At 39.9% G+C, this 25080-nt stretch overlaps 1 protein-coding gene across 2 annotated transcripts in view; it reads right to left on the bottom strand.

Annotated features, from left to right (window-relative positions):
- The window catches only part of CHD2 (chromodomain helicase DNA binding protein 2), a 121486-nt gene that overhangs the window by 82859 nt on the left and 13547 nt on the right, over nt 1-25080 (bottom strand). Inside the window, exons 3-7 of one of the 2 annotated variants that reach the window (XM_059371630.1) lie at nt 14939-15170; nt 11168-11254; nt 9384-9445; nt 3135-3242; nt 1025-1165 (exon numbers count right to left, since the gene is read on the bottom strand). In XM_059371630.1, the coding sequence (XP_059227613.1) occupies nt 1025-1165; nt 3135-3242; nt 9384-9445; nt 11168-11254; nt 14939-15170 (630 nt within the window). The remainder of the gene's footprint in view (nt 1-1024; nt 1166-3134; nt 3243-9383; nt 9446-11167; nt 11255-14938; nt 15171-25080) is intronic. The other variant, XM_059371631.1, reaches the window with a different exon arrangement.

The raw sequence follows: 25080 nt of genomic DNA, 5'->3' as shown, positions 1-25080 counted from the left end.
ACTACAAGAAGGTTTACTCACAGTTTAAAATAAAAACAGACTACATTTGCAGTGATCTGTGTAAGCGAGATACAGGAGGACACAGCTATGCTTTCGTTTTGTGGTATGAGATCATGGCTATATAAACAAGGGAACAACTACAAAGAAATTGCATAATAAATGAAAAAACAGTTACTGTTTCATTAAGCAAAAAGAAAGCTGTATCTAAGACTAAACACTTGAACCCTATATTTATCTCCTGATGATATTTGAAGAAGATGAAATGTGAGTATTCTCAAACTGTTGAAAACTTCATTCAACATACTTCCTGGTAATATTAAGACGTAATCTCCCACCATATAGAGGCAATAAATGGTCTGGGAGTCACACAAGAGAAAAACACGCTCCTGAATGTGTAACAGCTAGAGGAGGACAAAGTGCTGAACTATACGTTAGCATACTCGGCACCTCGTCCTAGCTGTGGAGTCCTTAACTGGACACGCGGCCAGGTTAGTATCTCCAGGACTTAGCTTCACCACCTTTAAGTAGACCAGAAGAAACCTGTGTATCCTCCAGAAGAAAAAGAAATGCCCTTGACTCCTATAAAATAAAACACTGATGTTGGCATGTATCCCTTCCTCTTTTATTTCCTGTTAGTGCTTCATAGCCTATTAGTAAACTTAATAAAACTATTATACCGAGTATGTAATCTGATCCTCAGGAGAAACTAATTGAAGGAGCAATTTAGAACTGAGAATACAATCCAAACATCTTTCCTGAGAGAAGGTATGAAATGAAGGCATCAATCTGAAGCAGTTTTCTTTCCAGGAACAAAGGCCTCGAATGAGCCACTCTTCCTTCCACATTCCCACCGGCCCACAGCATTCCTTCTACAAGAACACTGACCACATCTCTGAGCACAGCCTCCGGACACGAGTCATTACTTCTGCCTATCAGACACAAATCCTGCCCTTACCACCACCAGGTTCTAGCCGACTACACGGTCACCCTCACACCAGTGGAAGACTTCTGGGGCACCACCCACCTAACATTTTTAGCCGCTCTGCGACGAGTCTGCCTTTTAGGAGCTTCGTCATCTTCATCATCGTCATCGGAAGAGTCCTGCCTTTTTCTCTTTCCACGCTGAGTCTTCTGCTGCTTTTTAACACGAGGTTTGGGCACTGTTCTGAAATGAGAAAAGAAAAAACAGCGAAGTTTTCACTCTATCCCTTGGTGTCTGTTTCAAATCTTTATCATTTCCCAGAGCAGCAGTACACATACAGGATTAACGTGGGGAGTGCCAGCCACGAACATTCCTGGGTTCCATCTGCTGAGATTCTAACTAACTAGAAATCTGTGTTTTCAACACAAAAGTGATTCTAATGCTGAGAATCCTCAATCACATAAAGAGAGACACAGTGGATTCCCAGGCAATGGCTCCACTGTTCCGCAGGACTACCGGACATGCAATCTATTGCTGATGGTACCTCTTTGGCGGGCAATTTGAAAATACCAAACTTACAAACGTTAACAATTTTACTTCTGGGAATTGCTCTTACAGATACACACAGATACAGGCTTAATAAGGTATTCACCGTAGTACTGATTGCAATAACAAAAAATTAGGAAAATGCTAAATCTTCATCAGCTGGGAATCAGTTCCTGAACAGAATACTAGGTAGCCAGCACCACCCCTCAAAAAAAACCACCAAAATGTTTCCATGTTTTGACAGGAAAGATTTCTAAGAGAAGGAAAGAAAAACGCAGAACAAGATATATGAAATGCTGTCTGTACAGAGGAGCAAAGGACAGAAATCTCTCCACATGAATTTCTGTTACATGCACACAAAGTATATCCAGAAGACGACATGAGAGCATGCGCCCTGCCGCACACCAGCTGAACAGGCTGCGGAGACAGCTCCGTGCGTGACTCCCAGCAACAACCAGGACAGAAAGGCACAGCCTGGGCACTCGGAAGGAAATCCCCAAATACGCTACCCATGATAAAAAGACAAAAGGAGAAAGGGGGAGATGGAAACCCACAATCCTGCCTGTCTCTCTTTTATCTTCCATAACCAATGCCACAGAGACCGATGATCAGGGTCAGTAAATGACAGGTAAACTCTAGAAGAGAAAGCTGAGGTGGCACTTAAACCTGGACAAAAAGACACCAAACTCATGTGAATTTCCCTGCTGGGATGGGGGCAGCTGTAGAATGTCATAAATAGGAGGTAGGCAAATGTTTTGCAGCAAATGGACAGAGCATAAATATTTTTAGCTTTCCCAGACAAGAAGCAAAACTGAGGCCACTACCCAGGCACTGATATAATGAGGGAAAATGAATTTTCACATAATATTTACTGACAACACTCAAAATAATCATCACTCAGTACACTTTCTGTGATACACATCTAATGAGAACAGAATTCTTTCTGAAAGGATAACATTTCATTTAACTGAGGTTCAAGCTTAGTGTTCCCTACTATCAGACTATAAATGTTTATCTATAAAAGCTACACTTGGCCGTAAAGAAATAGGTGGTGAGTGGGATCTGGCCCAAAGGAAAAAGCTTGTCAACCCCATCCTAAGCATTACTATGAGGTAAATTTCCCTGCGATCTTTGTCTCCCGCCTTCCTTTCTTCAATACCAGTACCCCTGCTGCCAGACATCCGAACAAAAATTACCAAAGTTTCCTACCACTTCAGACTTCCTTCTCTGCACAATCACGTTCTCTGCTCGTGATAGATTCTAAGAACAAGGTAATAAGCAGTGAAGCATGCTTTCAACCAGCCAGTGTTTTAACTCAGGAATTACTTCTCCCAAAAAGAGCCTACACACTACTCAAATACACAGGGAGGTTTTTTTAAAAGCAGAAGACAAGTCCACCCCTCCTAACTAGTATGCCATGGAGGAAGAAAAAAAAGCTTTGCTGTGTGAGACATACCATGCAAACACCCAATCAAATGTAAGCGTCCCCATCATCTAAACCCTTGCTAATGAGGTAGACTGGCAAGAAGTGAACACAGACTTTCAAAGCCCAGAGTCACAACATGTTGTATCCCAACAATTAAGGCTGTCGTTCTAACACCAAATCATCCACCATCTAACAAATTAAGCACCACCAGAAGCAGAGATGTTCGAGCAAACACTGCACCTTCTGGGGACAGGTCTTCTGGCTTTCACTTTTTTTTGCTCTGGTTCGCTCTCTGCACTGGTGCCTTGTTCCTGTTCATCTTCTGAGGGTTCCCGTTTCCATTTTTCTCTGTGATCAAAAGCAAAGCAAAATCATTTTTTTCTAAAAGAACTCAAGATTGTTTAATTTGAAGAATCTGACAAAACCAACTTCAATCGGATTCTCCAAAAGGCAGCATGTGCATTTTAGGCATTATGGCTAAAAAAGGTTTATTCTAGCTCCATTTAAATTTTGGCTGTGTTCCTTCCTGGACTGTTTTTTCTCTGGTGATGAAAATGGATAGTACAATAGTATTTTTTTAAACTATTCTGGCAAAAAAAGAAAAAAAAAGCTATTAAATCTCTCATACTCTATTTTTATTTACTATCATTGAATGGATTGAAGCCATAATATATACTAGACTAGTTCTCAAATTTTACGATGATCAGAACCCACCTGAAAAACTTACTAAAAAAAATATTTGGACCACAGCCCTAGTTTCTTATTCAGCAAGTCTAATAAGAGGCCTAAAAACTCGAATTTTACCATATTTAAAGATGATGCTAATACTGGTTAAAGACTCATTCCAGAACTACTATACGGGATATTTTAACATGTTTAGAATATATTTGATGAAACAGTCCCTAAAATTACTTTTCACAATAAACCTACCACCTACTAAATAATCTGTTCAGCTAAAGATGTAGTCTTTAATAATTATTTATTAGACACAGTAGGTGTTCCTTTGCTCCTTGAGATCTTAGAAGGCTTTAAAGAGCCTTATCTTATAGGTCTCTCCTACCACTCCGGAGTTTTTGAGGTTTGAAGACCAAATGTGGGGCTTAGCTCATTTCTAGGGAAAAAGGAAGGAACATAAAATAGTCACTGGGCATGAAATATCCAGGGGGAAAAAAAAAAAACCACGAACTCACAGGCGAGTACCTGAGGTTTTACAAAACAATCACCACTGTGCCTCTGGGCCCATGATTAGGAAGTAAGATTATGCTAAAGACAACTATTAGAGAATCACAAAGTCATGTCAACATTCTTCATAGGAGAATAGGTCAAAGGAATAAAGGAAGCTTATTGCAAGAAGGTGGTTATCAACCGATTCCTGAGAATCTTCCTAAAAAGCCCAGGAGCCACACTAACACCTGAGTAAGTGGAGACTCTAGAAAGCATGAAAAGCCAAAAGAACACATTACTCAAGTCCCACTGGCACTGTTTGCTTCATATCCATCTCCTCTGGCATAGGTGACTGCTCCTGGGCAGGGCCACTTCTGTTCATCTTTGCACCAGACTTAGCACAAAGGCAAGCAAATGGAGGAAGATACTGCTTTGTTAAATAAAGAAATAATTAAGAATGAACCCCATCAGTCTAAAAGACAGATAAGGTACTTTTTTGGAAGCAGACTGCTAATTCACCAAGGCCTATTAATATTGCCTAATAGCCTTCCTTCTCTCATTTAAACAAAGACCTCCTTATGTCTAACTACACGCTGGATACCGGTCTTAATCCCTTTCCCTAGAACTAAGTACAAAAACTGTTTGCTAAGCAATCAAAGGAATAGAAGGGGATAGCCTGGAAGAGAGGAAGGAAGAGGTCTCCAGGCACCGAGGCTGTATTCTTTCTTAGACCAAGTTCAGAACAGTTTACCCCCTGGAACGGGCTCACATAGCCAAACCAAAGTGGTTTCACAGGAAAGTAGTTTGAAAGAACACAAAACAACTAAGATGTAAGGGAGAGCAGATCAGATGAGAAAGATCCACGGTCAAATATTCGTTGTAATTTACCTAACACCACAGGAACTGAGAAGCTAAATCAGGGCAGCTAAGGAGTCACTTCTACAACTCTGGGACTAAAATGGCAGTAACCTTAATCAGTGCTGAGGCGAGTTTTCCAGTTAAATTACAGGTGTATAAACTTATGGACAACTAGGAAGACTGAGCATCTTCCAGTATGAGAATGTACAACAACTGAGCAAAGCAAGTGGCCCAAGTAAGAACAAGGTATTTAGCATTCCATGCCAAACCTCCAGCCCTCCTCCTTTCAATCATAACCCACTGAAGGCTACAGAATCAGGAAAAGACAAGCTCCACGTTCTGTGAGGATCTGAACAACTGAAGGCTTTTGGCCTAAATTTGTACATGAACTTGAAACTGGCTGGATTATCTTAAATTTTGTTTTAACTTTCAAGAACAGGGGGAAAAGTAAGTTAGGATCAGAGACACTAAGTCACTCTGAATAAAGAGGAGGTGAGAAGAGTGATCAAAAAGATTACTTCCCAAGCCTGCAGATGTCAAAGGCTCTCTTAGACCACCGGTTTCTTATACATAATGCAAATTTTAGGATGATGACTCCTTGATGAAGCCATATGTTACAAGTCAGGCTACAACTGGGAGTTGTCTAAAAAATAAGATTGTGATTGGGATGCCTGGGAGGCTCAGTCAGTTAAGCATCTGCCTCCTGCTCAGGTTGTGATCCAGGGTCCTGGGATTGAGTCCTGCATTGGACTCTAGCTGAGCAGGGAGTCTGCTTCTCCTACTCCCTCTGCCTGCCACTGCCCCGCCTGTGTGCTCTCTCTCTCTCTCTCTCATTCTCTCTGAGAAATAAGTAAAATCTTTAAAAAATAAAAATAAAATACAAGATTATGATTAATAAAATTTTCACATGTCAAAGGAGACTTGAATTGCCAAATCCAGCTCTAAGAGGGCATCAGCGGGATTTCCTAAGAAGAAATCAATCAAATTTTTACCAAAATCTTGGGAACTGGGGAGAAAAATACTAAGATTTGGCCACTGAGGCTCTAAGGCAATGTAAATAGACAAGAAAAAGTCAGAATGCAAGCTAAGTAGGTATAGTTTTGTTCCTTTATTGGAAAAAGGTGTCGGGCAGAACACAGATCCTAAGACACAAATCAAACCTAAACAGCTGTGAAGGAGGGAATGCACAAAATTCCATCATAAATAAAACAGGCCTAAACTGTGGCCAAGAGTCCTACTAATTATCACTAAAAGCCCAAAGAAGGAGGTTCCGCTCTCTACTTTTAGAAGGCAGAACAGGAAAAGAAGAAAAGAGCGGCTTAAACTTCATTTATTTTCAGTACATTTTCCCAGAAGAAAGGCCTTTCAGGAAGAAGTTCCATTGAAAAAGGAAAATCTGGGGCTAACAGATTCTCCTCCACTGGGTCATGAGTTTGTGACAGAGTTCCAACTCAAAGCACTGGTGGGGGGCGGGGGAAACTATGATCCCAAGAGAAAAACTTCAAGTGACTTACAGTGAACACATTTTGTTTTTAAACTACAGTTAGGAGAAAAGGTTCTGGAACCATTCTAGAGTGGTTTGAAGCACTGGTGGGACCAGGAGTCAGCAAAAATCCTATACAACTTTCCACAAATCTGGATAACATTAATAAGTATGGCATAGGTAACAGTTCAGTGATTAAAACAGCAGGAGTGGGTTAAATAAATGAAAAATTTTATTGGTTACTATGACTAGGTCAGGGGTTACAACTGAAATACCCATTAGGCCAGGCAAGGTCTATAAAATAGGGTCAAATGGAGAACTCCCAGGCCATCAGGTTATAAAGACCACTGTTAAAGGGGCCAGCACAGACAGATTTTTCTAAGAAGCTAGAAATCTGGACTCTTAAGCACCATTTCTCAAATTTTTAACATTGCCAACTAACTTGAAAAATGTTTTCAATATTGTATAGGAACATTACACTGTGTAACTTCTGAATTTTTAAAATACTAATTCACATTATGACTCTGGGGAGTTAGTCCCTTGTGAGACTCTATTCTTTAAAAATGCCAAAGTCATGGGCGCCTGGGTGGCTCAGTGGGTTAAGCCGCTGCCTTCGGCTCAGGTCATGATCTCAGAGTCCTGGGATCGAGTCCCGCATCGGGCTCTCTGCTCAGCGGAGAGCCTGCTTCTCTCTCTCTCTCTCTGCCTGCCTCTCCATCTACTTGTGATTTCTCTCTGTCAAATAAATAAATAAAATCTTTAAAAAAAAAAAAAAAAAAAAAAAATGCCAAAGTCATGAAAGCAAAGTAGTGTGAAAGCACTGTGAAAGTGCTGTGAAGAAACCTGACCACTTACATAAAATATCTAACCCTAGATGGGACCCTGCAATGGAGGTAGGAAATGTTTTAAGACATTACTGGGCCAATTAACAAAATGGGAATATGAATTAGACTAAGTATTTTAGCAATGTTAAATCTATTTACATTAAAACTACCCTGTACTTAGGAAAGAGAATAGTCTTCTTCTTAGAAAATCCAGATTTCAGTATTTAGGGATAAAAGGCCATGATGTGTGTCACTCCTAGTCTTAAGTGGTTCAGAAAAAATATTACGTGCAAAAAAAAAAAAAAAATTACGTGCATGTATATATAAATATATAAAAGCAATAAAGCAAACAGGGCCAAAAGTAGTAACCAAAAGCAAATCTGAGTAAAGTACACAGGCATTCCTTACACTATTTTTTGTTCTTAAAGCTTTTTTAAAGTTTGAATTCAAAAAATAAAATTAATAAAAATAGCTCCTTTAAAAGAACTTCAAAATCTGTGGTACAGTCTGCAGGGTTTCAGAAAAGCGTTTCCCTGTGCTAATACTTCAAAATTTCCACTCTCTTTGAGTCAATTCTAAAATCTAGGTTCTACTAGGCTTGCTCAGATCACAGAGGGCCCCCTTTAGTGCCTTCCAATATCAGTCACTATGGCACCTCCTCCAATTAATCCCACTCATTAACTGACTCAGGAGAAAAGCTCCTCATAAGCCCCAGTACTCACCAGCTGCACAGTGGATGGCAGGAAGTGAGGCTAGCCAAGTGCCCCCATAAAAACAAGCACGAAAGGAACTCCCACAGCTCTTACAGGTTCCTAAGGAAGAACCTGGGGCTGCGAAGCAGCCTTACAGAAGATACAGGCCCCTGAAAGGAAACTAAGAGGTTCTACTCAGGAGAAGGAAGGCCACTGAGGGCTGTCAACTTTCAAGAACTCTTAGGATGACTGGAGGAAAGTAAGTACACGGGCCAGTGGGCTTCTGCACACACAGAGAAGGCCCTTAAAGTAGGCTATGGAGGTTTCCAAGCACAGCATCATGTAGATACCAGTCAAGAGACCAGCAGAACGTAGCCAGATGGTGGAATAAAGACCACGTGCATGGGCTTCCCAAAGGCTCCCAAAGGCCATTAGATCAGAACAGCTTCTCAAGCAGGCCATGGGACTTAGAACATGGGAGTAGAACAAAAGCCTTTTAAGATGCCAAGAAGTACAGGCCTGCCTACAGTTTCTCCTCCAACTCTAATTAAATATTTAAAACACAAATGAAAATTGGATGTGCTCTGGGGAGGGCAATACTAAATACTTGACTTTCCCTAGCATAGTTTCCAACAACCCTGTTAGGTTGGCAGAACAAGTATTACTCTATTTTGGAAAATGAGAAAATGGGTTTAAAAAATTCAAACTCCTTAGGCCAAAAATTTATTAAGGAGTACTAATATTTTAGGACAGAAAATATATGTAACTGGGGTTCTATTTTAATAGGCACCATGGACAACTATTTACCATGAGAAACCCCTGAATTTGTCTGCCAGGATTTCAGTATCTACATTTTCAAATGCAGCCCCTGAGGAGACGGGCTGTAGAGTTCAGACTATCAGAGATCCAGACCCCCTCCAAGGATGATTTTTAAATTCTAAAAAATATAAATAAAAATAATTTTTCACCTTAAGTAGAGTTTTTAAATTTTAAAAATAATAAATATATAATCTATGTTCTAAAGGAATTTTACATAAGCCCAAGAATTAAAATTTTCTGCCTTGTGAACTGCAGTATTAAAATTACATAGTAACAACAGTGAGAAATTTCATACTACATTGGGTGTCCAGTCAGAACCACATGAAATGGGAAAAAGAGCAAATCTACATTTGTTCCTTGTTCAATCACAATAGAATTTGTGCACATTTTAAAGAAAACCACAATGGGGCTAACGGGCTCACCAGGTGGGGTAAGCCGTAGCCCAGCACACATGGGACACACACAAGGTGGGGTCTCTGGGCCTCAAGGGCTGCTGAGGCAGCAGGACAGAGGAGACAGTGGCCCAAGACAGCAGGAGCCGCAGCAGACTCTGGGACCCGGAGTGGACTACCACATGACAAAGGCAGCCCCACAGAAGTAGACGTGCTCTAAACCCCTGTGTGAAGTACATGACCCATGAAAGACTTACTGTTTCTTCAGCTGCCTCTGGCCTCTTCTTTTTGGGCTCCCACTCTCAGACCCGCTACTTGCCTTCAGTGTGTGAGGGGGAGAAATGATCACAGACTTTAATTCACAGTTCTCAGGGACAACACGAACCCCTGATTCAACAATCTGCTCCATCATAACATCATTCAACATGAGCTTTCAGACAAAAGAACCCTGTGTTTGGTGGGCGCTCACTCTTCTTTTCCTTTGAATTAATCTGTCTGTTATAATGGAGTTACCTCTAACACCAGGAAATATTTCTCTCGGCTTAACTTCTACAAGGGCACAGCCCAATAAAATTCTCTGTGATGATGGAAATGTTCTGTATCTGCAGGATCCAATCTAGTAGCCAGCAGCCACAGGGGACTGCTGAGCCCCTGAAATGTACGTAGTGCAGCTAAGGAACAGAATCCTTCCTTTAACTGGACTTTAATACAAATTTTAAAAGCCACATGTTAGTGGCAACCGTACTGGATACTGCAGATCTCGAATATCATGTGAAAATGCCACATTTAGTGTGCCATTAAAGGTGCTGACCTACTGATCTATTCCATTTCAGACTCATTAAAGAACATGTTCAATCACGAGCTGAGAGTGCTCTGCTGTCTGGCCTGACAGCACTAGGCCAAGGAAAGTTTACACAGTCAAAAACATCTAAACAGCTCTTTCCCCCAAACTTAGGGAAACTGACAAATATTCCTACTGCTGTTAGTCTTATGCCCTACAGAGAATGTGTTAATTTATATACAAAAGAGGACAAGAGTGACTCAACAATGGGACTGGTTGTAACTAACATGGCTCAGGAACCTAGGCCTAGACACCGAGGATAAAGAAAGCTAAGGCAAACCACTCAGAGGTCATTCAAAATAAAACACCATGAAGGCAATGTGGATATTATAGTCAATTAGATCTGTAAAGTACATTTACCAAATTCTACCCCCCAACTCACTAACCTCTGGATATTAACAGTTCACCTTCATCAGAAGGATGTTACATAGTTAAGAATAGCAAAGTCCTCCTAAGAATGCAGAAAGGGGCCATTTCATGGAGACGTAAAAGAGCATCTCTTCAGAATGTGGTCTATAAACCCAATATAGAGGTAAGAACGGACAAAAATACCACACAAACTGAGAAAGGTGAGAAAAGCCTGATGCTATGGAAACAAAAGAACCCAGTACATAATATCAATTTTTAAAAATCACCAATCCATTCAATCTCTCACAATTAGATCAGAGTTATATGTGTGAAGTGTTTTATACTGCACACTAAAAACAGAAAGCAAATTTGAAGAATTAGTTAAAACACATTACTTAGGTTACACAAACTCTCCTTCCTTTCTCAGAAAATAAATCTGAAACTACGTCCATTATTACATTTACCAAGCTAGTGACTCATTTAACAAAATCTAGGAGATTTACAAACTAGGTTATTTTAAAAGATAAACTTCTTGCAATCATCAATTTCACTTGAAATCCAGAAACATTTAAAAAAAATGAAAATAAACATGTGAAGCCAATACTGTATAATATACTCTAACACTCTACTAAAACATTCATTGTGACACAATCTTCCTGGTAAATTTCTTTTCTTTAAAAGACACCTGTGGTTTTCCCTGCAGTTCTAGGTTGAGAAAGCTTGCAACAGAGTCACTTAATTCTCAGGCATAAGGCTCACGTTAATGGGAACATACATACACACCAGAGTTGAAAAGGATGAGGTAAGATAAGGAATTTAAATGTATCCTCTTAAAGCATTTCTTTTTCTTACCTCCTCCTTAATATTAAATCGTGATGGTTCTTGTCTGCTTCGGTTTGACCTCCTAACCCCATAAACATCAGGATATTCTTCCCACATCTGTAAAATTAATAGACCACGTGTGAATCCTTTTTTCTTGATCCCCCATTTACTATTTTCATTACTGAGACATGTATCTCCATCTAAAAAAAAATTTAAGTAACTAAATATCAAAAGGGTTGTTTTGTGTTAGCTTTGTTTAGAGATAATAAAGTACTACCTGTATTATCCTGAACATGGTGAAGTTTAACAATGCCTCTTCTTTACTGAATGGCTCTCAAACTACATGGTACGCTGATTACTGGTCATTAAAATATAAACTTACACTTGAGTAATACAGCAAGGCTTCCACTGAAGACAAAGTTTTTACTGATGAATTTTAAGTCCCTAATGCATTCCAGTTTCAGGTGTGACTGCACACTGACCTATCTGGGAGCTCAAAAAACAAGCAAGTCCCCGACAATTCTAATTAAGTAAGAATCAGAACATTTGTCTATTTCTTTAAATTCCTCAGGATGCTTACACAACATGCCAAAAGCACGCATATTGGGCATTTCTGACACTTAGCTAGAAGTTCCAGAAATGAGCACCACTGCCAATCTTTCTCTGGATCATTCTACTTTATTCTTCAACAGTAATTAGCCTTTGCCTGGTTTTTGGGACTTGATTTTTAGTAACAATCTTCACTAGTAATTAAAAAAAAAAAAAAAGAAAAAGAAAAAAGTAGGAACACCTGGCTGGCTCAGTCACATGCAACTCTTGATCTCATGGTTCTAAGTTCAAGCCCCATGTTGCTTGTACAGATTACTTGAATAAAACAAAATCTCAAAATAAGTAGACAGCTCCTTCTGTCTATGGGTCCTGTTCCCGTGCCTTCATAAAACCACCTTTTTTTACTGAAAATAGATAAGTAGGAGAGCTTAGTTGGAGAGACAGTTTTTCCCCCCCACAATATACCAACATCATCTTATAAAAGATTCAAATCAACAAATCTATAGAAAAAATGTAGAAGGCCCCACAAAACCTCTGAGTGTCTATAACCCCCACCTCGGTCTCCTTCCCATAGATAATTATTACCAAGTATATCATGGCGTTCTTCTAATGAAATCAGTTACACAGAGGCAAAATGAATTTGGATGGATTGTGGGAACACTGAAATGAAGATGTCAATAAACATGTAGAAGAAATGCCTGAGAGCCAAGATTAGAAATGTGGGTTTGTTGTCAAAATACAGGTAACAGCAAATCTCATGAAAATATTTAGAAAGTGAGGCCACAGCAGCCCCTGGCTGAGACTCATGAAGTGCGTGGAAAGTGGACCCCAAAAAAGACAAAACTGATGAAAGACGACTCAGAAAAAAACAGAATGTTATTAAGGCAAGGGAGGATATTACCAAAGTGCTTTTAAAAAAAAAAAAAAATGCCAAGTAAGCTGAAGAAAACCAAGGCCTCCAAAGAAAACAAGGAAGATGTTCTAGGAAAAGGCATTTTAGAACAAGAAATCAATTTTATCATGGACTCCAGTGTTCTCAGTTTATAAAGGTGACAAATCCATAACGGCCTTGAAATAATCTCAGAGCTGAGAAGACAAAGTGCCCAACCAGAGTTAGGAATAACCAAGTGGCAAGAAATCTAGGTGACAGAGGCAGCAGAACACTGAACAAATCTGAAAGAGAAAGAAAGGCGACAAAAAGGTTTACCTAGCCATGCCAACCCCAACCTCTACCTCAACCCTGACCCCTTTTTGGAATTGTGTTAGAGCTGTGAAATTTCTTTACTCAGCACAGGTATTTAAGAAGCTTTTATAAACTCGGACTGCTAAATCACTGAAAAGACCACTGATTAGTTTTATCATTTTAAAATACTAGGAATCCAGGCTCAAATCCTAGGACTGTATTATACCATAATGTACACATACTAATATCATCCTGAGTTCATCTCTGTCCTTTTGATGGCCACAATATCTAATTCAACCCTTCAGTAAAAAAACTACGATGTAAAGGGACATTGTTCTCTGTATACAGAAAACAAAGAGCTTTCCTCAGAAGTTCTCATTTTAGAATAATATCCTTAAAGTCAAAATCCAATCATTCTAACTGGTTAGAACACGCATCCACGCATTAACCTTACTATTTAACTTCTTGGAATTAATCACCTTAACTCTGGAAGTATATTTTAATATTTCTGTCTGAAGCTGTACTTCCATCATGAAATTCAGTCTTAGCCATGATTTCCCTTCTTAGTTCCCTTCATTTTTTTATATAAGGTTAAATATATAAGGTCTTAAAACTTAACCACTGTGAATCCTGATCAACATGATCTCAGTGACGTTTTAAGCACTATGTTAAGTAATATGGTTTCCATGGTTTCCTTTACTCCGCAAGTCAAGAAATCTCCACTGCACAGATGAAAGTCATACCCAGACTTTTTCAACCCATTATACTTCCCTCCAAATTGTGTGTTGGTGTTCTGAAAAGAGCACCTGATCTAGATGGAGAGGAAAGCAGGCTCTGACACTACACTCTGAAGATCACAGAGAAAAGCCTTCCGCTGCAAGCCTGGGCAGTAAGTCTGAGTTTAGGGATACTCAGAGCAAAGCCTCTAATAGGTGTTTCTACATGTATTCCCTCTTGTGAAAGGTCCGCCCACACAACGAGCAGGTAGAGTAGCTGAGGGTCTGAAAGTCACTCCTCTGTTAACAAAGTAGCAAGGACGGCTTTCTTTTCCCATCCCTCACAGCACATCTGTTGAAGCTATTCTGTAGAACCCGTATTTTAAATTGCTTGTACTACTACAAAAATATGTGCTTAGATTTCTATCTTAGAAGAATAAAAACCAACTCAGCACAAAGCTTTTTATTTCACTAGGGCATTTTATTCTTAATCTAAAAGAATATTCTTTTCTATTTTCAGTGATTCAAATACAACTGTCTCAAAATGGAATTTTAAAAGATTGGCTGCATTCTTGTAATTAGGCCAACTCATTAATTTTTCCCTAAAAAGAATGCACTTCAAAGTTTGTGCCTCAATGAGACCACACTATGCACTTAGAATTTTGGCTTGTTTGCACTCTTTGCTAGAAGACTCTTCTAAGTTCATAATACTTACATTGCCTAGATGCAGATTAACTTTTTTTCCTATGAGAAGTATTTCTCTTCCATGCTTCAGATACGAAAAAACTATCCTTATTCTTGAACTGTTATCATCAATCACTAAGCTTTACAACTACATTCCATAATCATCTGTCAGTAATTCTCTCTAGTCTTGTTCAGTATTGGCTATTACCTTTTTAAATGTTAAAAACCAAAACTATAGGCGTGCCTGGGTGCCTCAGCTGGTTAAGCATTCGATTCTTGATTTCACCTCAGGTCATGATCTCAAGAGTCGTGAAATCAAGCCCTGTGTCCGGCTCCATGCTGGGGATGGACCCCTCGGAAGATTCTCTCTTTCCCCCTCACCCTTTGCCCCTAGCTTGCTCACTCTTTAAAAAAAAAAAAATTATAAAAATGTGCCTTTTTGCTTTGTAATTTGACGGTTCATGTAATTATTTTCCTTATGGCCCCGTGTCTACTAAATCAAACAGAACAGAAAGCAGTCCCTGTTTATATCCACAGGCAATAGATGATTACAAAAGGTAGCTACAGTTTTTATTATCCAGATTAACTCATAAGTTTTCCATGGGAAATAGAGGTCTGCTAGCTGGTCCTAGCTCACAGCACACTTTCTCTGTATAGCAAAGTAGATACCTTCTTCACATCCGCTATCCGTTCCTTCTTAGAGGCTGGCTTCTCTTTGGCTTCTGGAAGGACTGGCTGGGATTTGGAACCTGCCGACTCACTTTCAGATTCCGACTGGCTCTCTGAAGACTCAGAACTGCTATTTGACTCACTGCCATGGCCACTTCCTGGATCACTGCCCTGCTCACTCTCCGACTGGCTTCCTGAGTCTGAACCGGAAGCTTCTTCAGATGCTGAGTGACTTAATTGAAAAAAAAAGAAAAAAATTAAGATGTAAGAACTGCACATAAATCTGTTTTTGTAGAATCTGTTTTTTTAAGAAGCGGTAAAATGAAAGCAGAGTATTGATTCTGGTAATACAAAATCAAAATCTTCAAATTCGGATTTGTATTTTTATACTGCAAATAATGTCATTATTATCATTCCCAACCTCCCTAGTATCTACAATTTCCTGAGTGCTTAGATCATGCCATTTACCACTTAATTTGTATAGGTTAGTTCTTTTATAAAACTCCAAAGAGGGGGGCGCCTGGGTGGCTCAGTGGGTTAAGCCGCTGCCTTCGGCTCGGGTCGTGATCTCAGAGTCCTGGGATCGAGTCCCGCATCGGGCTCTCTGCTCAGCAGGGAGCTTGCTTCCTCCTCTCTCTCTGCCTACTTGTGATCTCTCATCTCTCTCTGTCAAATAAATAAATAAAATCTTAAAAAAAAAAAAAAAAAAAAAACTCCAAAGAGGGATATTATCTTCTCCTTCAATCAGATGAGGAAAAACAAAAGCTCAGAAATAGAATAGCAAGTCTCCCAAGGTGACACACGAAGGTCAACCAGTCTGGATCCACTAAGTCTCATTTGTTCAGTATCACTCTCTCCCTAAGACAAACCCCCCACCCACACAAAGGAAAAACCCAATGCAGAACAAAAAAAAGCAAAGCAACGTTACTGGGGTAAGCAACGTTACCCCAAGAGTAAGAACACAACCTGGTTCAATTATCCAATCACTGGTTCTCAACCACAGGTGCAAATCAAACTCATCTGGAGAGCTGTATGAAAACACATACACATTACCCCCAACCAGATGTCCTGCCTTGCAATCTCTGGCAATGAGTTCTGGCCCTGGTACAATCAACAGAAAAAACTAAAAAAGAGCATTCCTAGTGGGACGTGAACGCCTAATCCAAAAAAGACCACTATGGGCTACCACACATCCCACTCCTTCATCCTTCCAAACACCCCTCAGGAAAAAGCAACCTAGGTAGGCAGATGACAGCCGAAGCCACAAAACAGAAGCACCACAAGGCTATGGGAAGATGGGGTATCATCTTCCGGGAGTTGAACAATCAATATACCCTCCCCGTAGAGTAAAAGCAATTCAGGGGCACATCGGTATCAGTGAAGTTACTTTAAAGGGAAAGACCGAAACTGGATCGACTCCACAAAAACACCTGGGCCGTCCAACTCTTCTGCTCAGAGCTGGAGCACAGGAGGGGAAGCGCATTAGCAACCCAGAACCCAGGGTTCATGGTAACTTAACAAAAGGGTTCTTGAGTTCCCACGGCATGAAGCCCAAGAGGGTAAAGAAGGCTCCGAATTTACCACCACTGTATCTTCCCAACTAGCAATGAGGGCCTATCACTTGACAAACACGTCCACAGAATGGACAGGGGCAGGACACGGGAACTGGGACTGATACCCAAAATCCGAAGTGATCCACACAAGCACATTACAGCCCTGAAGCTTTTTAGTTTAGATGAGGGAGCAATCGATGAGAATGGGGTTGGGGGGGCAGGGGAGTCTAGCTTGGGGAGGGGAGAAAGGAAGGGGAAACCACATATTAACTGCTTAATCCTCTAATAGGTACTCAGCATTACTTAAAGGACTATATATATATATATATATATATATGTATATGTATATATATTACCTTGCTTATTACCCAAAATAATCCTATTAGGAATTACTATCCCCATGTGAAAGATGAGAAAACTGCGAGACACCTGGGTGGCTCAGTCGGTTAAGTGTCCACCTTCAGCTCAGTTCATGAGCCCAGGGGTCCCAGGATTAAGTCCCACATTGGGCTCCCCGATCAACAGGAAGACTGTTTCTTCCCATCTGCCACTCCCCCTGCTTGTGAACCCAGCGCAGTGCCCATGCCTTCTCTCTCTCTGACAAATAAGTAAATACATAAATCTTAAAAAAGAAAAGAAAGAAGAAGATGAGAAACCTGAAACAGCAGGGATCCCAACACTATATTCTTCTACTTTAAAATGTTAGCAACTCAGAAAATAAACCTTGTCCCTGTCCAAAACTTTAAAATGTTAGCAACTCAGAAAATAAACCTTGTCCCTTGTCCAAAACCAGTCAGAGATCCCTGTAACAGGTGACTCAACACTTCCAAGGCCTCATTATACTGACTGACCCCTTGGCCCTTTGGAGAGTAAAAGCTGCCCAATCCAACTGACTAAGGTATCTTAAGTCACTTACTCTCCACCTGTGACCAAGCACAAGGTGGTCATCAGGCAAAAAAAACAAAGAGGAAGGCTGGACAGTGTAGTAAAAAGTGCAGGCTTTGGGGTGCCTGGGTGGCTCAGTGGGTTAAAGCCTCTGCCTTCGTCTTGGGTCATGATCCCAGGGTCCGGGGATGGAGCCCCATCCCTGGCTCTGCTCAGCGGGGAGCCTGCTTCCTCCTCTCTCTCTGCCTGCTTCTCTGCCTACTTGTGATCTCTGCCTGTCAAATAAATAAAAATCAAATCTATTTAAAAAAAAAAAAAAGATTTAAAAGTACAGGCTTCAGCATCCACAGCTTGGGTCTCTGTCCTAGCTCCTCTCTCACGGCCATGCCACTTTTTAACCTGTGCCATCCTCGGCAAGGTCATGAGAGCACCGAATGGCAGGCAGGACAGCAGGACCCTATAAATGACAAAACCTTACTCAAACATTAGTAGGATTTTCAGAATTTCACATCTAAGCTCAGGTTCCCCTTCTAACCCAAAGTTCTTCCCTGCTAGTGCTCATGAGTCAACCAGTACCACACAGTTTACGGCAATAGTTAGAATTTATTACCTTTGCCTCCACCATTCGATCACAGGGACAGTTCCAGAATTTCCTGAAGAGGAGTTTAGAAAGAAACCTCTTTCTACGCACTTGGAAGGGTGTTAGGAATGTACCTGGAGGCTGCATCTACATACCAAAGTGCCTGCAGGCTTAGAGAGACCTGAGGATGAGGAGCTGGCTGCCCACCTCCCCCAGCTGCCTAGGCGGTCACTGGGAACCCCCAGTCTCCCTCCACGTGCCTGTGAAACCTGGCCTCCCTCCTCAAGTTCTCAAGACTCAGGGCTTCGGCCCTCCTTCCCCTCACCCCCACTGCTCCAGCCTCACTGAACCACTTGTAGGACACAGAGGAAGCCCGAGGATTGCTCAATCTCTGCGGGTGACAGATACCGCTAGTATTTTATCCCAGAGATGTTAATACATAATATATATAAAAATGTAATATATATAACAACATACAACTATAATACATAATACCTCAGGTATTATTACCCTTCTCTCGGAAAACATTCCTTGTGTCCTCTCCAATCCTAAACTCAGTGCCTACGAAGTACTTCCGTAATACTCTGCCACAGCAGTTCATGCCCCTGGGAACTCAAACAGGCGGCCTCATTTCAGCGTGAGCTCCCACCACCAATGCCCCGCTGGCTCTCCTCACTTTGGGCAATGACACACATCCCAACCAAAGGGCTGGGCTTCATTATATTAACATCTGTGCCTCTTTGCCTACCATGTGTCCCATTCCTATACAAGTAACTTGGTCACTTGTCAACCTCCCCAACAGACTTGAGAGCAAAACTGTCTTCTATGATGTTCCCTGTACCAGTACGCCAGAGAAGACAACAGACAGGGGGACTCCCTGACTTCGCTAGAATATGCAATCTTTTTAAAATCCTTTTGAAAATTTTTTTTAAAGATTTTTTATTTATTTGACAGACAGAGATCACAAGTAGGCAGAGAGGCAGGCAGAGAGAGAGGAGGAAGCAGGCTCCCTGCTGAGCAGAGCCCAATATGGGGCTCATCCCAGGACCCCGGGATCATGACCTGAGCCAAAGCCAGAGGCTTAACCCACTGAGCCACCCAGGCACCCCATATTTTTTTACTTACTATAATGCTTAGTATCTCCAGACAAGAGATTAAGGCTAGAATCACATTTTGACAATCACCACCAACTAAAACCATCACAAGACCATAGGATGTTCCATGAAATACAAAACATTCCAACAAGACAGAAAATATTCAACTCTCAACTTAAAGAAACAGAAAGCCAGAAATAGCAGCATTAGTAGGCTGAAGATAACCAGAATGGCCCAGTTAACTGGAAATCCTGTGAGCCTTTTGTGCTGAAAAACAGTAATCACTGTAGATGTGATGGAAATGTCCCACATCAGCACCCACATGGAGGTGTGTATAAGTAGGCTACCCCACTCCCTTTAACTGCCTCATAATATGGATACATTTTATTTAATCCGTCCCCTATTCCTGAGATATTGAGGATATTCTTAAACAGTTCTCTTAGTCAATAAGCTACAAAAATCCTTGATACACTCTACATTTCTGTATCTCTGACTAGAATATTTAGGTTTCCAAATTGCTCATTGTAACCAACAAGCTATAAATATCCTTGTATATGCCTTCTTGTGCAGCTGCATTCTTGTGTTTGTGTAGGAAAGTGACCCTAGAAATGTAACAGTGTACACAAATAGCTTTGCAGGATAAAAAAATAGCCATGTTTGCCATCAACACCTATCTATGTGCACAGATACACTTTAATCACAAAACTCTTAACAGTGGTTTATTCTGTTGGATAAGTTATTTGAAGTATTACTAATGGATACAATAAACTACTTGTGTAATATCAAAAAAAAGGAGAATGAAAATCAAACCTCTAAAAAAATAAACATCAAATTCACAACTGTACTTACCTCTAGGGTTGAGCAAGGCAGATGTGATCAGAGAATGACACTGGTGATGTTTTATGACTGAAGCTGAGTGGTGAGTTGGCAATTGTTCATTATGTAAGTATCAGTCTTTTTAACAGTTAAAATGGTTCACATTAAACCCAGACAAAAGAACCAAATGCAAGGCAAAGGATAGAAGTACCCCCAATCCTACACAAGATGAGCTAAGAATATGAGTGAAAGACTGTTTCTTAAATTATTTTTTAAACCATCAAGTCAAATAGGACTTTAAATATAAATGACTTATTAAATATAATATACTTAGAATAATATTCAGGGGAAAAAGGTGTTTTAAAAAGAAAGAAAGCAAGCCTTCCCACAGCTAATATCATACTCAACGGTGAACAAGCTGAAAGCCTTTCCAATCAGATCAGGCACAAGAGTGCCCACTCTTACTTCTCCTATTCAACACAGTACGTAAGTCCTAGCTACAGCAATCAGGCAAGAAAAGGAAATCAACATAACTGAAAAAGAAGTAAAATTGTCTCTATTTGCAGATGACATGATTTCATATGGAGAAAATCCTAAAGGCTCAACCAAAACACTGTTAGATCCAATCAGTGAATTCAGGAAAGTTACGGGATACAAAATTAACATACAAAAATCAGCAGTATTTCTATACACTCAAAACAAATTTTCTAAGAAACAAAGAAATTGAACCCATTTACAACAGCATCACCAACATAAAATACTTACGAAAATATTTAACTGAGGTGAAAGATCACTACTCTGAAAACTGCAAAACGTTAATGAAAAAAATCTGGCAGGCTTAACTGGTGGAACGTGTGACTCCTTTTCTCAAGGTTTTAAGTTTGAGCCCCACACTGGATACAGAGATTACTTGAAAATAAAAACTTAAAAAAAAAAAATAGCACAAATGGAAAAGTATCCCATGTTCATTAAGTGGGAAAAATATTGTTAAAATGTCACTATTACCAAACGTCAGCTATAGGTTCAATACAATGCCTACTAAGATTTCAATGTTATTTTTTACAGAAGGAAAAAAAACAATCTTAAAATTTGTATGAAACTGCAAAACCTCCAAAGAGCCAAAATAATCTTGAGAAACAAGAATGTAGAGGCATCACACTTCCTACTTTCAACCTATAGTATAAAGCTATAGGCATCAAAACAGGATGGTACTGGCATTTAAACAGGAAAAAAACAAAACAAAAAACAACAAACAAACAAACAAACAAACAAAAAACAGTGGACCAGATCTCAGAGCCCAGAAATAAACTCAAGCATACACAATCGACTAATATTTGACAAGAAAACTCAATGGAGAAAAGACTATTTCTTCAATAAATGTGCTGGAATAGCTGGATACCCCAGGTTAAACAATCTAACTGGACCCATATCCTACCCCACTCACAAAAATAAAGGCAAAATTGATTAAAAATTGTATGTATGACCTGCAACCATGAAATTCCCAGAAGACACAGAAATAATGCTCCTTGCCAGTAGTTGGTAATGATTTTTTCGATATGCCATCTAAAGTACCAGCAACAATAAATAAGTATATAAATAAAGTACCAGCAACAACATCAAACTAAAAACCTTCTGCACAGCCAAAAAAAAAAAACCACCAACAAAGTGAAAAGACAACCCACAAAATGGAAAAAAAAATTTGCAAAGCATTTATCAGATAAAGAGTTAATATCCAAAATATAGAAAGAACAACTCAATGGCAAAAAACAAATACATTAAAAATTAACAAATTGGGACGCCTGGGTGGCTCAGTGGGTTAAGCAGCTGCCTTCAGCTCAGGTCATGATCCCAGGGTCCTGGGATCGAGTCCCACATCGGGCTCCTTGCTCGGCGGAGAGCCTGCTTCTCCCTCTGCCTCTGCCTGCCTCTCTGTCTGCCTGTGCTCGCTCGCTCTCTCTCCCTCTGTCTATGACAAATAAAATCTTTAAAAAAAAAAAATTAACAAATTAATGGGGCACGTGGGTGGCTAAGTCGGCTAAGTGTCTGCCTTCAGCTCAGATCATGATCTCAGGGCCCTGGAATTGAGCCCCACATGGGGGGCTCCCTACTCAGTGGGGAGTCGGCTTAGCCCTTTCCGTCCACTTCCCCTCATGCACATGGGTGCACACTTTCTCTGTCTCTCAAATAAATACATAAATATTTTAAAGATTTTTATTTATTTATTTGACAGAGAGAGACACAGTGAGAGGAAGAACACAAGCAGGGGGAGTGGGAGAGGGAGAAGCAGGCTCTCCACTGAGCAGGAAGCACAATGCAGAGCTCAATCCCACAAGCCACAGACAGACACTTAACGACTGAGACACCCAGGCCAGGATGGTTCAGGTCATGATTCCAGGGTCCTGGCATGGAGTCCTGCATCAGGCTGCTCGCTCAGCGGGGAGCCTGCTTCTCCCTCCGCCCGCTGCTTATGCTCGCAGCTTGTGCTTGCTCGCGCTCTCTGAAAAATAAAATCTTTCAAAAATTTTTTTAAATTTAAAAAATGTGCAAAGCACCTCAAGAGACATTTCTCCGAAGATATACAAAAGACCAACAGGTTTACGAGTAGATGCTCGACATCACTAGTCAGTAGGGAAACGCAAATTAAAGCCACAATGAGGTATCACCTCACACCTGTTAGAAAGGCCATCACCAAGAAGACAAGAGATCAAACAAGGGTTGGCAAGGATGTGGACAAAAGGGAACCCTCGTCCACTGCTAATAAGACTGTAAATTGGTATAGTCACCATGGAAAACAGTATGGAGGATACTCAAAAAATTGGCAGCATTCCTTACAATAGCCAACACATGTAAACAACTAAGACAGACAAATACTAAATACTGTACAGTCTCACGTAAAAAAATAAATACTGTGTGGTCTCACATGGAATCCAAAAAAAGAAATAAACGAGTAACTGGAGGAAGGTATTTTTAGAAGGTACAGACTTCCAGTTATAAGACAGGTAAGTACTAGATAACATAAAACTAGTATGTCACTAGTAACTAGTACTAGTAACATACAACATGATGACTACAGTCAACACTGCTGTAGGATATATTGGAAAGTTAAAAGAGTTAAATCCTGTAAGTTTTCACTACAAGAAGAAAAAAAAAATTTTTTTTACTGTATCAGTATGAGTGATAGATGTTACTGCAGTAATCATTTCGCAGTATATGAAAATTAAATCACCACGCTGTATGCCTTAAAATTATAGTAACATATGCCAATTATTTCCTCAATAAAACTAGAAAAAGTAAATATACTTCCTATACGATGGAAAAAAGTCTTAACTTTTTTAGGTGTAACTCTAATTTGCATGCTTCTCTCCTATGAGGGTAAGCTCCTAAATGCTGAAAAAGAAAAGCAGTATTTGTTTAAAAAGGGGAAAAAAAGGAATATTGAAAAACAAACAAAAACTATAAATACGTACACATTTAAAGCACCGATAATCTGATTATTCCCTCAAATGATAGGATTAAATATTATCCAGATTTGTTATTAATGCCTAATCATAATACTAAATCATTATCAATAATTACAGCTTGTGATGCCAACTTAGACCAGGAGATGTGGAAAATCCACAAGACTCAAGTAAATGGGTCAAACTGAGTTAGTGGGGGGAGAGAGGAAGAGTCCTTTATTTAAGCTTTTACCTCAACAAAGAAAGTCATAAAATTACCTGATTAACAAAGTCATTAGTAGTGCTAAAGCAATTAAAAATGGGATATTCAGGAATCCATCACATATACAGAATCCTTATGAAAAAATACGTGAATATTAAAATTACTCAAAATCTAATTTGCAAACAAGTCTTGTAAACAATCACTACATAGAAATACAATTCAAAAATAATGAAAAGGACTCATCAAAACTGGAATTTTTTTTTTAAGATTTTATTTATTTGAGAAAGAGAGAGAAAAATAGCATGAGCAGGGTGAGGAGGGGCAGAAGGAGAAGCAGACTCCCTGCAGCGCAGGGAACCTGATGAGGGCTCCATCCGGAGACTCCAAATAATGACCCGAGCCAAAGGCAGATGCTTAACTAACTGAGCCACCCAGGCGCCCCCAAACTGGAATTTTAGATTCCAACAGAAATTAAATGCTTATTTAAAAAAAGTTTAACACCTCTTTTCAATTGTGGATAGAAAAGGATTTGGTATCTCTTCAAAACCCTTTCTGAAGTTGACAAAAATGGCATGAAGTGTATTTATTTTACAACTGTGCTTCGAAAGCAAACGGCATTGTAAGAGCTATTGTTCCCGTTTCAATTTTTTTATAGCTGTTTCCCCCAATGGCCACAAGAGGTCAGCAGAGCAACACTTCAGTTTAAAGAAAAGCCAGCCTGTGGGTCCTCGGCCCAGGAGCTGCCATTTCAGCACTTGGGTAAGTGTTTATTTTTCTGGTACTTACAAAATGGCTGAACTGCTTGGCAGAGGATGGGTTTTTTTTGTCAGTGAAAGCAAAATCTGGTAAAAACCACCACGCAACCTACACTGAAATTCCTTAAAACTTATCTCCAGACTAAATTCCATCGATGATTTAATAGGTAGTATTTATGGAGCACTTAGGTATCAAGCATATGCAAAAATCTTCCTCTCAGTCTTTACAAAAACCCTCTAAGACAAATTATCCTCCTTTATAGCAGAGGCTTAGCTCTAGTGTCTATACACAGGATTCTATCCCGCTGCCCCACAGTATGGAATTCACACTGCTGTGCCCGCCCTGCATACATTCTTCAGTTAAACAGATCATTGAACCACCCACAAATGACGCAGAGCAACTTCTGTGTTTTGGGAGGCAGGAAAAGGCAAAGATCATTAAACCATGAGTTTCTTATTGATAAAGAATACTGGATCCAGTTCCTTAAATAAATGGAATGACATTTAAGGCCTTTGTTAAGACCTCCACCTCTGATTCAAGTCCTACCATTCTGTAGAAAACGCCACACATTATAAACAAGGTGAAAACACAAGTAACAGATTGAGAAAAGAAATTTCAATATAATATGAGGAGAATTACAGATCAAAGAAAAATCCACAGAAAACTGAGAGGTCAGAGACACCAACTACAGAAAAACTTATGAAAAGGAAATTAAACCTTAGGAGTGATTTGAGAAGTGTATTATTACAACACATTATTTCACATTCATCTGCTTTGTAGAAATTAAAATGTATGCTA

The sequence above is a fragment of the Mustela nigripes genome, chromosome 13 (genome assembly GCF_022355385.1).
Source record: "Mustela nigripes isolate SB6536 chromosome 13, MUSNIG.SB6536, whole genome shotgun sequence".
Taxonomy (NCBI): domain Eukaryota; kingdom Metazoa; phylum Chordata; class Mammalia; order Carnivora; family Mustelidae; genus Mustela; species Mustela nigripes.
Note: the sequence above shows the minus strand (reverse complement) of the source record. Positions and strands in the feature narration are given on the sequence as shown.